The 14700-nt window shown below is 37.3% G+C and overlaps 1 protein-coding gene across 12 annotated transcripts in view; it reads right to left on the bottom strand.

The window, feature by feature from the left end:
- Nucleotides 1-14700, bottom strand: part of CASK (calcium/calmodulin dependent serine protein kinase) — a 387942-nt gene that overhangs the window by 128648 nt on the left and 244594 nt on the right. For all 12 annotated transcript variants that reach the window (XM_067723825.1, XM_067723826.1, XM_067723824.1 and 9 more), the window contains exons 6-7: nt 8561-8663; nt 2546-2721 (exon numbers count right to left, since the gene is read on the bottom strand). In XM_067723825.1, coding sequence (XP_067579926.1) covers nt 2546-2721; nt 8561-8663 — 279 coding nt within the window. The remainder of the gene's footprint in view (nt 1-2545; nt 2722-8560; nt 8664-14700) is intronic.

The raw sequence follows: 14700 nt of genomic DNA, 5'->3' as shown, positions 1-14700 counted from the left end.
AGAGATGGATCTATACTTCAAACTAAGATGCTGAAAACCTGAGGCTTTTGTAAGGAAAGCCATGAATATAAGTGAGAGGTGAGGTTAGCCAAGTAATAGTAAATACGAATTAACCTCAAAGCTTCAAACCCCCAGGTACAGAAATTATGGTATAGCTGCCACCATCCATCTGACTATATTATACTATAATGCTAAGAATAGGAAATTTTCAAACAAATTTTTGGACATATGTGAACAGTCCAAGTTTTTTTTTTAAACAAAGAAACAAAGATAACTATTCAATGCTTTAAAAATAGACAAAATCAAATACCAGAAGCTGTTGGAATGAAGCACATTGCCTTGGAAACCAGGAAGTTAGCAACAGAACAAACACAAAAGAAGAATTCTATTATTAGCGAATGCTTATAACTCAAAAAGGCAGGTGGGAGATTTTAATATATGGTACCTACGTCATAAGCCGCTGTGAGGATGAAAAGAGTTAATATAAGTAAAGTGCTTAGAATAGTTCCTGGAACATAGTAAGTGCTATGTATGAGTTAGCTATCATTATTGCTAGTATTATTATTATGCTGATGCATTATTGTGTTTATTTTCATATGCTAGTATCTGTGATTTCACTTGGCAAACTTCAACCAGAAAGCCATAACCGTGCATTCCTGATAGCCACTTACAATTTCAAGGGATTGGAGGGGGATGATTACTTACAAGCAGTTTCCTGAGACTTTTAGTTACCTTGAAAGGATTGATTTTATTCCCCAGTGGTCAACTGACTCTAAGAGAAGCAGAAAAACCTATACTTAAAACATCTTTCTCTGTTAACAGAGTTTTGGCATATATCATAATCCAAATAAAATAAAAGACAAACCTGTATGCCTTTATAAGTTGATGGTACATAAAGCCCAAGGGAAAAAAAGTACAGACCATTCTCACCTTCTCACTTCCACAAGCTTCAGTTATGGCTTAAAGGATAAGGCTACAACTCTGAAACTACTTTACCTTTCATTTCTTTTTTTTTCTTTTTCTTTATTTGTTTCAAGTCCCATGTAAAATTCTAACATAACTGAGGAATTGGAAAAAAAAAAAACTTTAGGGGCCTCACAGTTTTGGAGTGTAGTGTTATATAAACCTGTGTGTATCGTTTTATGTTGCCAGGCATGGCTGAAAATGAAACAGTGATTCTGTTGAACAGAAAGTACATGTGTTAATAATAACGGGAGGAAAAAGAACTTCCTCAAAATAAGCTGCCCTGATTTGATATCCAGACACATACTCCTCTGTGCTTCCCATACAGAGCATCCTATTCTGTCAGCCATACAAGGTAGTACAGGGCAGTAAAGTATAAGAGCTCGGGTAGTGAAACCAACCTTAAGCGTATTTCTAAGAACCCCCTAGGTCTTTTTGGTATAGCCACTCATAATGTCAGTAATGACGTCTTAAATTACTTGGTAATGAAAGTAATAATGTACTAATCAGGAGTCTGTGAATAGTACATGCAGTTTCCAATTCACAGTAGCCAAAGATGAATATAAATATTTAAATCACACCAAAATGGCTCTAAATTATATTATGAAATGCCATTGTGATATTGGCATTTCAGTTTATCCTGGAAGGTAAATGGCAAATTTTTCAGCTGTGCTGGCTGACTACATAAAATGCAATAAAATAACATGTATGATAAAGCAAAATCAAATAAAGGCTAATAGACACTAAATCTAAAATTAAGATAAAGAGTGACTAATTACCTGGATGAAATTTCCATTTTAACTTTACAAATCAAGCAAAAAGTAATAAAAATAAAGCCCTTTTCTCAAATTACACAAAGAAGGGCCAAAGAAGTTTATTTTCCAGCTTAGCCTGAATAAGTGGGTTCGGTCACCAGACAGCTAATGGAAACTATAAAATCTGGGCACAGGTTTGTCACAAACACCTTACCCAGGGTAAAATAAAAGGTCAAATTTGCTCACAATAAATTCCAAGGAGCAGTCCAAATTCTTTCCCTGAGCTAGAATTTTATTTGAAATAAGTAGGGCACTAACCAATTTCTTTGACTTAGCTAAAGAGGCAGTTTTGCTAGAATGTACTTGTGGTAAAAAAATTTGATTTTAGTGTGGCTTTATGACTCTGAGAGCCCAGGACTCTTACACTGTTGATTTAGCACATGGAGGAAAAGGGGAACATCCATCTGATCTCTGGTTCTTACACTGTATCAAAGACGAGTGGGGACCCTGTTTTCTGGACTGAACACAGAGTTGGAATCCAAATACATGGGATAGACTTTAGAGGCAGCACAGAGGGAATGAGAAGGGAGGGGTGAGGCAATAGTTGTTTTAAAGCCAGTCACCTGGATGACAGTTCGGCCCATAGGGTCAAATTTATTTGAGGCCTTTGTTGCCTAACAAGGCTGGTGGATCAATGATGCAAGCATCTCTGACTGGGTGACTATGTGACAACCAGAAAGTAATCCAAAGACAGACAGCAACTTCAAAACACATTTTTCAGAATAATTTAATCTCAATGGAAAAATAAAACGTTCACAATATGTTACCTTATATTTTCCTTTAATAATGCCTTCAAACAATCTTTCCTTGGTTCCATAAAAAGGCAAACAACCGCTTAGCAGGATAAAAAGGATCACGCCACAACCCCAGACATCTACAGGTTTTCCGTAAGGCTCTCTTTTGACAACTTCTGGGGCCATAAAATGAGGTGTTCCAACTCGTCCTACATTTAAAATGACAACATCAAGGAAAAATGTTTACATAAAATGGGCTTTTTGTTTCCCATTTGAAAACTGAAAATACGAGAACAATAACAGTGTGAATGACAAGGTTAACAATGCAAATATTCTCTTACCACCTCTCCCCTCCTCTATAAAATCAAGGAAAAAAGGCAGAAAGAAAAAAATTTTTATCTAATCACGTCTTGAAAGTATTGAGCCCAGGAGAGGTACTTTGTCTTCTAACACTGTTACTTCCTACTGAATTCCATAGGATGCATGGTAAGTATTTACCTATTTGTTGCTTCATGAAGAAGTTGTTTAAATTTTCTAATTTTCACAAGTTTGAAAATTACTAAAAATACAGAGCAGAGGCAGGGGCGGCGGGGGGGGCAAGTGAGAAAATATCTGTAGAGGAAAAGATTACTTTTGACTGTCAAATAGAAATTCTCAAATTAAACCTAATGCTTAGAACTTTTATTTGGAATATGAATCTGAAATCCTGTTCGGTTGATTTTAGGAATTAATTGCAGCAATTACCAATGGTTAGTAAGATTTTGTTATAATAAGATTTTTTAGCTTCCTCCAAATGTTAACATTTGAACAGAATGAGAGCAAATATATGACATAAACCAAAGTAAAATCATGAAGCTCCTCCCATTCAATCTTCTTTGACTTCTATCTTCTTTGAAATGCTTTTTTCTTTTTTTCCTATCAAAGTTAGGTTTCAGGAAGGAATCTGAAAGCAGTTGTTTCTACACTAGTAACCATCTTTAACTCACCATCCCAAAAGAAGTCTTTTCTTCTACTGGAGAACGAAAGGCTTGTACCCTGTAGGGAAATTACTGTGGGAGGGGAACTGCCCACCAGACTTGGCAGCTCTTCTAGCTCTATGCAGGCTCCTCCTCTCCTCCCTTTCCCTCTACAGCCCCACCCTCATCATCACGAGTCCAAGATAATTTTTATTTTGAAGCTTGCACAAAACTTTATGTAGAGCTCAGAACTGTGATCAGAGTTTAAACACAGACCTCAGAGATCTTCTAATCCAGCTAGAGAGAATATATCATAAAAGTCTTGTTGGTGATTGTCAAACCTGGTTGGGATGAGAAGGATAAAGCAGCTCTTAGCTTGTGTCCTGGGAATATTCCTTTGCTGCAGATCATAATGGTTCCTCTCCTTCCCCCATAATAGAAGAGATTAAGTTCAGGGTTCAGGGAGTGAAAATATTTTTATTTAAAATGTATAGTAGATCAGTGAAAACTCTACTGGTTAGAAGGAAAGATTTTTATTTCCATATTGCCCCATTTGGTTTCCTCAAGTAACAAAAAGAAGTTCAAATGATGAGAACTAAGCCTTCTACTTCATTAATAGCCTGGATAGGGCAGTGCCCTTGGAGAATTTGCCTTGGTCTGATGGACAGGAGCTGGTAAGAGTAGGGAAAAGCAGGGTAAGAGATCAGAGTACTGGTACCAGGGCACCAGCCAGGTACCTGCTGACAGTTGGGATACTGCTTTGAAACTCAACTTGACTCCTACTATTTCCCTTACAAGGCAGGACCAAGCATCTCAAAATGTAGGCCTCAATCTGGGACTAGTCAGAGCCACCACAGCCAGCCCCAGACATCCAGGGGAGGTTCTTTCCATTTATCCATATTGAAGACTACCCTGGTTCTGGAGAATTAGGGTTCATCCTTGAGGAATATACATGTCTTTTGGTTCAAGAATCTGCTCATAGATGAAAGGGGAAAAGACCATGGTAGAAAGAATACACAGGAATGATTTTTTTTATTGCATGAAGATCGGGAGGTGTGAAAGGACTGGAGTCAACCTTTAACATACACCAACCTCCTCAATTTCCTGGTCTGTGATCACTTGACTTTTCCTTCTTTGTGGTCACTTGATTTTTATGACTTTGACCACAGAATTCTAAGAATGGGAGGCCAATTACCAAGCCAAATTAAATGTCACTGTATATGAGACACTTCCGATGTACATTTAAATGTTACCTTTTTTGATAATATAATAAAAGCTTATTACCTAGAACCTCAGGGTGGGGAGAGCTGTTCTGAATAGGTACGCATTCAATACTTTAGGACCTGGATCTTTACGCACCGAAACCTTTTTACTTTAATAATTTGGGATGGCTCTCTTTGTACAATTTCCTGACTTCTCTTACACAAGATGCTGTACATAATTTAACCTCTTCCTGATGACTCAGAACTATCATTGTGGATACCAATGAAAGAACTCTGGTATGGAACCAAAATTGCCCTTGGGAACTTCAGAGGTATGCAAGGGTTCATTTCTTCAGTACCAAAAGGCTGCTGTGCTTTCCAACTTTTGGTGTCTGCTCAATGTATTTCTTTCTGTCAGGCTTTCATTTCTTTTCTTTCACTATGCTTACTCTAGCCTTGTCTTCTCCTAATTTTTGCATAAAATCTGCTATAAACTGTAATCTCATTAGAAACCAGATTCTTTCATTTAGTAAAAATTTCCTAAGTGCCTGCTAGGTCCCAGACACAATCTAGGACCACTGTGGGCATACAAGAGATAAGCCATGGTCCCCCCACTTGCCCTCACAAACCTCAGTCTTTGATATAATTACAATTCCCTGCATCAAATGCTACATGGAGGTATGTAGCCCAGATAGCTATGGTAATATGGGAGAGAAGGAATAGGGTTACCTCACTTGGGATGGTGAAGATCAGCCTGCTTTTAAGAGATGATTGTTAGCTCAGCCTTCAAGAATACTTAGTTAACTAGATACATAAAATGACAAAAGGCGTTCTAACCAGAGGGAAGAGCAGGTGCAAGGTATGAAGGAACACGAATCCACAAAAGTTTCTGAAAAATGGAAGCACGTCAGCCTCAGAGTGTGTCTTTAGATGCTCACTTGAGAGAACCATGAACAGGTATTAAGGGCAGGAAATGCCTTGCTGCTATTATAATTATTTCCTAGGTTCCTAGATATATTCTGGATAAGTGAGTTTTCCAAACAGCTGAGTTTCAGATAGGGGAAGTGTAAATATACGTAAATGGTTTTTACTATATGGAACATATAAAGGAGAGAATTCTTTTCTATTTGGAGAACTGAGTGATCAAAGATTCTAATCTGACAGGAAAATAGCTTTCTGTTAAATATTAGCAAATGAGCTGATAAATAGTAAAATTTTTAAAAGTATTGATACCTTAAACAACATGAAAGCTTTTTATAAGAGAAATCATTTATCCCTTATCTACATCTGTAGACTGTATTTTAAAAGACATTGCAATGCTTGAAGTAGTTATTTCAAGACTGCAAGGAAAGGTATGTTTAAGAAACGACAATATTTTGACCATCACAAAGCATTTTAATTCTAGAAGAATTGAGAAAAATAAATTTTGCATAACTGACACACTGTGGGTTAAAAATCAGCTTTAAAAATATACAATTTAGGGGAAAGATTCATGGACTTTAGGAAAATAGATTAACATGTAAAAAATGTCTGGGTAAATCAAATGAATCCGTTTTTCCCCTTCAGTTGAGATGCACAGTAAAATATGAAGCTCATACCATTTTAAATACTAACAGGATGAAGATCCAGACCAAGAGAAACAAAGACACTATAATATATATAGCATATAAAAGGAATATAGCATATATTATATAGCATATAGTATATAGCATATAAAAGGAATTCGTTTTATTTCATATCATCCCATCAACCGTGAGGATGTAATCGTCAGAAATCATGTGTTATTTAATTGTGTAGTCTTAACATGGGGGTGAGTTGTACAAATACCGGATTTGAGAGAGTTAGTTCAACAGCAACGTTTGTTTAAAAACAACAATTTAAGATTTGTAGTTGATTGCACGATTAATATGAGCCAGCAGTGTTACAGCGTTGTCCAAAAAGCTCATGCAATTTGGGCAGCCTGACAGAAATGTAGATCCACGGCAAAAGAAGTGATAACCTCAAGCTTCTGTGCGCTTGGAAGTACCTGTATTTGTGCTCAGTTTTGGCTCTGTACTTGGTGCACAGTCAGGAGACTCTTAACCACTTTATGTGAGGAATGGCTAAATTAACCTAGGCAAATTAACTTGGATAGGACTTAGGGGAACATTATAGCTGTTTTCAAGCATCTGAATGACTATCATATGGAAGAATTAAAATTGTTTACTGTGGCTCCAAAAGTCAGAATTAGGACCACCGGGTGGAAGTTACAGGACGACAGACTTCCATTCAACGCAAGGATGAACGTTTCAATACTTAGGAGCTTTCCAAAAATGGAATGAACTGTCCTGGGACACAGTGAATTCTTTGCCACGTGAGGAATTAAACTAGAGCTCAGCCCTTTGCTGGGAATTTTATGAGAGAATTCAATCATTAGTTACAAGACTGGAGAAGTTAAGGCCCCTTCGAATTCTGAGATTCAATGATTCTGTGATTAAACTGTTCTTTGTTACCTGACCTTATGGTCAGTCCTCTAATCACAGATGAAAAATTTCAAAACTTTTCATTAGTTTTGAATTTACTAGTTCATTAGAATTAGAAGGAAAAAAATCAGTTTTCAAAACTATACTCAACTTGCAGTTTCTCAGATTCTTGGAAATGATTAGAAGAAAATGCAAAACTAGAGGGCTTCCCTGGTGGTGGAGTGGTTGAGAGTCCACCTGCCGATGCAGGGGACACGGGTTCGTGCCCCGGTCCGGGAGGATCCCACATGCCGCGGAGCGGCTGGGCCCGTGAGCCATGGTCGCTGAGCCTGCGCGTCCAGAGCCTGTGCTCTGCAACAGGAGGGGCCACAACAGTGAGAGGCCCGCGTACCACAAAAAAAAAAAAAAAAAAAAAAAAAGAAGAAAATCTGAACACAATTTAATTTTAGAGGGCAATGTGGTAAAATAATGATTTAAAGAATACAACTATGACTCATGGCTCATTTTTCAGAAAATGGTCTATGTTAATACTGCTTCAATGTTTTAGTAACAGTGAATTAAATGAAATATCCTGTGTAAAAGATTATTATTTTGATATTTATCATTTGTTAGGTATTTGAATTTAATACTGTTGATATTGTTCCTCTTTGTGAAGGCTGGCAGTACTTCGAGATGGAAAATATAAAGCAATGACTAGAAGATTGGTAGTCTGCAGAAGGGAGAATTAAGTAATTTGCAAAACTAAAGAACAAAACTAAAAACAGGGCAGCATTCTGAGCTGGAATCTACTGCAAGGAATAAATAAAACCAAATACTTGAATCTGTAATTAGCATCCACCTCTGTACACTGGTGAAGAAAGTTTCCATTTGAACTTTTCTTCTTTTGTTTCTGGCATGGGAATTTTCTAATTATGTTTGTTTTGGCTAATAATAAAATCAGTCTGTACTCACATCTGCTTGCTCTTCCCAAATACACAGATTGATGGCTTGAGTGGGACTCTTTCACAAGTGGAAAGAGGAAAACAGTGTGAAATTAAAAATTAGCCATAGATGTAACCTGAAAGTAGTTAATCCACACATTTTAGATTTGACTTCGTTTGGCCAGTTCAACTTTAAAAGTCACTTTGCCTCAAATATCATCTTCTTCCAATACTGTTTTAATCTTTGTATGTTGGGTCTCTTCCCTGTTAAGTGTTAGGGATACAAAGAGTAAAAAGACAGAGTCTATTATCTTAAGGGACTAAAATTCTAATTATGACTACAGAATTATTAAATTCAGAACTACATTATGGCACTTTTGTGGGTGGGTTAGGGTGAGGTAGAATGCGGTATGAAACACTGAGGATGGACTAATATTTAGTCTGAAAGTTTTACACCAGCCTGAAAGTGACGAGGTTTTGAAGGAAATTTTAAAAATAGTGTTCTTACCTCCAGCTACAAGTCCAGACTCCCCTAATTGAATAGCTACCCCAAAGCCCCCAAGTTTAACAGGTGCCGAGTTTTCCTTTGAGGCAAGGAGAACACAGTGGGGCTGAAAAGAAAAAACAAACAAACAAACCAAAGTTAAGGATTAACTGAAGACGAACAATTCAATTTACACAAAACCGAATAACATGACCATATTGTAATACTTTAAAAACTGGAATTACTTTGGATGCTTGAATTATTTCTCTATTCTCACTTCTGGCTGATTTCTCCAAAGACTTACCTGTTTTATCCAATATTTTTCAGGAATTATTTGTTTCCAAGACTAGGGTGTGGTGCTAGGAATTACTTAGGAAGCATGGATGTTCAAGACAGACATGTTTTCTGCCTTTTCATGCAATATTTTCTTCCTTTGAGTGACACTCTACATTTAAAGAAAAATATATTTTATACCTGTGTTTCTTGTAACCTCTGACTTGACCTACAGAGCCACTGTATCTTGGCCCTTAGGGGATGTTGACGGCCCTTTCTTTGTCCACTCTCCCACCATCCTATTTCTTTTCTTTATTCATTCCACCCCCAAGTAAGAAGAGTCAGATTTAATGACTTTAACTGAGACTGGCTCCTGGGGAATTCAATGCTCTTCCTGGGGTCTTTTCTCTGGACCTGCCCTTCCTCTCTGTGGGAATGGGAGGTGAGAAAGGAGAAGGGGGAAAGGAGACTACTTGGCTGGCCTCTAGTCCAGGGTAAAGACAAACTCCCTGAGGAGTAGCTGCTTGACCAGGGCTAAGAATCATATGCTTTGTGGTCACAATGAGAGTTTCTTTGGAGGAGCTTGTCCTCTGCATCTGCCTCTTTCTGGGACCTTGTTGGGGCTGGTGTCAGGAAAGCATTTAATTGTAGGGAACTTTGGTCTCTGCTCAAATACTATGCTCCCCAACATGACTAACATTACATATGCTATGACCTGTTCTTAAAATACCAGTTAGTGAAAAAGGTAAGCCTCTTCAGGCTTGGAAGATAAAAGTATTTTTTATTCTGTCCTATACTTGCTCATACATAAAATGACACAGTTTTAGTTCAGGTTTAGCCTACATGAGAATGGGCATGAAGAGACCTGTGCAATAAAACTCTGAGCTGGTACACCCGGAGAGATGTTTGATGATGGATACGCAAAAGTGGGAGGGATCCTTACTCTGCCCAATGAAAGCATCAGGGTTCCACTTTGGAAGTTACTTTTTGTCCAAGGCTGTTTAAAGACCTTTACTATAGAGTCTAGCACAAAGAAAGATGAGCCCTTGAACATAAATGTATGTATGACTGTGTATGAGTTAGAGAAAGAGAGGAGAGAAAAAGCAAGTGTACTGGAATGGTGAGCAAACTGCAGGAAGACACAAAGTAGCCAGAAGGGTCTATGGAAGAACAAGCAAACCTCTATAGAAACCAATTGATAAAGAGTGCTCTCCCTCAATGAGAACTTTCAGCTGGTTCAAATAGAGATCAATGACAACAGACCTGAAGAAAAAAGCAATAGCCCTGGCATGATTGTAGTGTGGGGCACAGCAAATGAACCAGCCTAGAAAAGGGTGGCCATGATGCAGAAGAAGAAAATACAAACTAGACCCAGACAGGGTTTCCTGGCCAGTGTCTTCAACACCTTCTTAGGAAGGAGTAGTAGAAGCTTAAATCAGAATCCCAGAGTATATACTTTATATAGTTTGTTGACTATATTTATGCTTAAGTTAATGTTACACTGAGATCTATGTATCCAGCAGCGCATGGATTCAGTCACTCTCAACAAACGCTTAAGTGAGATAAGTCATAAAATTGGAATTTAAGATAGAGAATAAACAAAGAAACCAACATACGTAAATGAATACAAGACTAGGTAGTGTTAAGTGCTATGAAGTAAAATTAGGCTGGTAGGGAAGTAGGTGTGACAGGTTTGAAGACTAGGGAGCTGCTATTTAATAAGAGAAGGGGTGTCAGAGAAGGCCTCTCTAATAGGGTAATATGTGAACACAGACCAGAATGAAGTCGCAGAGCAAACCACATGGAAGCAAGATCTTGGTGTGGAGGATAATAAGTACAAAGGCCCAGAGGCACGAAGGGGGTTGGTAAGTTTGGAGAAGAGTAAAGAAGCCAGTGTGTTGGGAAAGGAATGAACAAAGGGAAGAGTGGTGGAAAATGCGATTCAGATGATCAAAGACCCTGTGGTCTAGGGTTTTGAAGTCAAGGCCAGAACTCTGGGTTTTAGGCTGAGCAAGATAGAAAACCACTGGAAAGTTTTGAGCAGGAGAGCATTAAGATGAGTTTTAGGTTTTGAAAGGATCACTTGAGCTGCTGCGTGGAGAAGAGATTGCAAGGGCACAAGTGTGGAAGAAAGGAGACCAGGTAGGAGGCTTCTGCGGTTGTCTATAATGATTTATAGATTTTTAATATTTTTGATGTGTTTTAATCAATTGCAGTCATTATTCATTTTCATGCTCGAATTGTCCTGTTTTTGGCCAGTGAGAGCCCCTACTTAAGTCAGCTTTTATGTCCTTTTGTAAGACTCTAGGAGTCTGATAACTTCCTTGCTTTCAGGCACAAGGTGTTCAAGGCTTGTCTTGTTCATTTCTTGCCCCAGAATTGGAGCTGGCCATTTCTCCAAACAGTCCCATTTCTGTTTAGTGGGTAAAGGTACTTAAATCCACAATATGGATATTAGGTATAGTACTGCTATTAGGTTATCGCCGCTTCGACTCTTCAAGCGGACATAGCTAAAAATTACTTATTTTTTAGAAGGAAAAACATAAATCACCAATTCATACCGATGCTTCTTCCTACTCAATTATAGTTTTTAATTTTACTTCTTCGATTTTGTCAGACAATGTTGGTACCTAATGACATTAACATAATCATTCATTTGCTTTTTCCTTTAATGTGTGTGTATAAAAGTTTCAAAATAACAACATTTCCATTACCAGTAACAACAAAACCACTGTATGCTGTTTAGGATTTCTTCGTGATTCTTTTTGTCAGATGTATCAAAATACTGTTTTACTATTCAACAAAGTAAGAATTCATGAGTCTATGCTGATGTAAATAAGTAAATGAATGGGGAGAAGGAAAAGCTTTCCTTTAAGTAGAAAATCAATTCATAAATGTAGAATAAATTCTGGCATTAGAAAATCACCATTGGCCAGTTATCATCGTAATAACTGAGTCAGATAAGAACCAGCAAAGGGTTCTAACTAGTGGGTGAAAGCTTGAAGAGTGACAGGATGTTTGTATAATCTCACAGTAGCTCCCCACAGGATACTTACTAACTACAAAAGGTAAAATGTTAACATATGGGGAATCTGAGCGAAAGGTGTCTGAAATTCCTTGTACTTTTCTTGTACAATAACTTTTCTGTAAATCTAAAATTATGTAAAATGAAAACAAAACAAAACAACCCACCCTATTTTAAAGTCACTTAAAAGAATTCTCCTTGTGGTTATACTTTCAATTTGTTACATAGTGAGGCCAATTTGTTTTAATTAGATTTTGACTTAATTTGGTGTTTTAATTATATAAAACATGTACACAAAGTTCCAAAGGCAAAACCATAAACAAATACCTTTCAGAGAGGCCTAGCTTTTGTCCCCTCTCCTCATTTCTCTCACCTCATTGGCATTAGTTTTTGGTTTATCCTTCCATTGTTTGGTTTTGTTTTGAAAATGAGACAATACATACAAATACTCAAAATTTTCACATAACAACACGTGCATTAGATGACTCCATAGCATTACCTAGACATCTTCAGGGAGGTTTGTTTTTTTGTTTTGTTTTTTTAAAGAGAAACATTTGCGCGCTGATGGGAAAGATCCTGTAGAAAGGAAAAAACAACCCCAGAAGAGAAAGGGGATGGGATATAACATGCAAGTGGGAAGGGGGTTGGCCCTAGTGACAGCGAAGAAGGCAGGATACAGGGGCACCTGTAGATGCAGGCAGATGTGGATGTAAGAAGATGAGGAAGTTCTCTTCTGAGCACTTCTATTTTCCATTTACTTGAAATAAAAAGTGATCAGCAGGTAGAAGTGAGGAAGGAGAGGGGGTTGTTGGCAGAAGAGTGAAGGTGTGAAAAGGGTTTTCAAAGAACATGAAAATGAACTAAGACAGTGGTTGGTAAACTTTAGTATCATCATCACACAGATCTGCTGGCCTACATCCCCAGAGTCTCTGACTCATAAGGTCTGGGATGAGCTTAAGGATGTGCATCTCTAATAAGGTCCTGAGTGATGGTTTTTTTGTTTGTTTGTCTTGTCCTGAGTGATGTTGATGCTACTGGTCTAGGAGCCATACTTTTTGAGAACCACCAGACTAAGGAAATATAGCAGGACTGTTGGCAGCATAGGGGCCCACTCGAGGTTTGTGGTCATGAGTTTGAAACAAGACCAATCAGCACTCTTCTGTGTTTGTACCCAGCAGTCCTCATGTTAGCTGGTGAGGTTCAGGCCTGGAGTGGGTGGTGAGCTGAATTTAACAAGGGTTGGGATCTAGATAAGAAAGGCCGGTAATATCATAAATGGATGGCACCAAACAAGCATATCCATTTATTTCTTCTTTTCTACTTCTATCTTTTGTATAAATAAAAAGCTAAGATATCAACAGAGTTCAAGGAAGAGGAAGGGTGAGCAGAAGAGCATGTATGGGAATAAGCTGAGAACACCAAAACAAAAAGCAGAAAGTTCAGAATGAACAGGAAAAAGCTCATATAAAGGAAGAACTAAGAAAAGCTTACATTCAAACCTGGTCACAGTAGGGTCATCAGGGAACTGAAGATTAAAACAGAATTAGTGTTTTGAAAAAGGATGGCTTAGGTGTGGAAAAATAGCTAGCATGATAAAAATTTTATATTAGATTTTATGAAATAGAACATATAATAGATAAACACTATTTAGTCATTTAAATAAATCCTGCCAGGATCCCAAAAAGATATTTGTACACCTATGTTTATTGCAGCATTATTCACAATAGTCAAGAGGTGGAAGCAACCCAAATGTCCACTGACAGATGAATGGATAAAGAAAATATGGTATGTACATACAATGGAATATTACGTAGCTTGAAAAAGCAGGAAATCCTGTCACATGGTACAACATGGGTGAACCTCAAGGATATTATGCTAAACGAAATAAGCCCGTCATAAAAGGACAAATACTGTACGATCTGACTCAAATGAATTACCTAGAGTAGTCAAAAATCATAGAAAGTAGAAAGGTAGTTGCCAAGGGTAGGGGAAGAGGGAGAGGGGGCTAATGTTTAGTGGACACAGACTTTCAGTTTGGCAAGATGAAAAATTTCTATATATAAACACAACAATAAGTATATTTAACACTACTGAACAAATATACCTTATAAAGTATAACAATATAAGTATACTTTTGCACAGTATAAATATACTTAACACTACTGAACTGTACTTTTTAAAATAGTTAAGATAGTTAATTTAATGTTATATTTTTTTAACAACACACACACACACACACACACACACACACACACACACAAATTCCTCCTAGACCAATACAGTAATCATCTTCCTTCTCAGAAGTTCTAGAGTGAAGTAAGAGCTACAAAATATTTTTATTCTGGCAATTTAAAAATATTCTGTCCCATGTGTCATATTTATAACAAACTAAAAGCTCTGGAGAATATGATGTTTAGAAGAGTGTATGTACACAGAAATAATTAGAATGTTAGATAAAGCCCAATGAGTTAAATATTTAGTGTAAAGTAAACAAAGCTACAGGGTAACAATTATGAGGAGGATATTAACTAACTTCTTCATTTCAGATGACAACAAAAAAGAAGAAATGACGTTAAACTGCAGGGCCAACAGTTACATAGAGGGACAGATAGTGGTTAAATATTGGACTAGGACCACAAAAAACCCCTGCAGAATTACTTCATTATTTTCTTTAAAATATAGGAGATATTTTAATTTACTTGGGAGAGTTCATCATGGTGCTAAAAAGGAGAGAATACTATCACAAATTTCATCTAACCCTAAAATTATAAGATTGTTTTAGAAAATAAATCCAAGGCCTTAAGGGAATACATGAAAATATACTAAAATAACACACAGATCAAATAAACCTTTTAAAAAATAATAA

This window comes from Pseudorca crassidens, chromosome X (genome assembly GCF_039906515.1).
Source record: "Pseudorca crassidens isolate mPseCra1 chromosome X, mPseCra1.hap1, whole genome shotgun sequence".
Taxonomy (NCBI): Eukaryota; Metazoa; Chordata; class Mammalia; order Artiodactyla; family Delphinidae; genus Pseudorca; species Pseudorca crassidens.
Note: the sequence above shows the minus strand (reverse complement) of the source record. Positions and strands in the feature narration are given on the sequence as shown.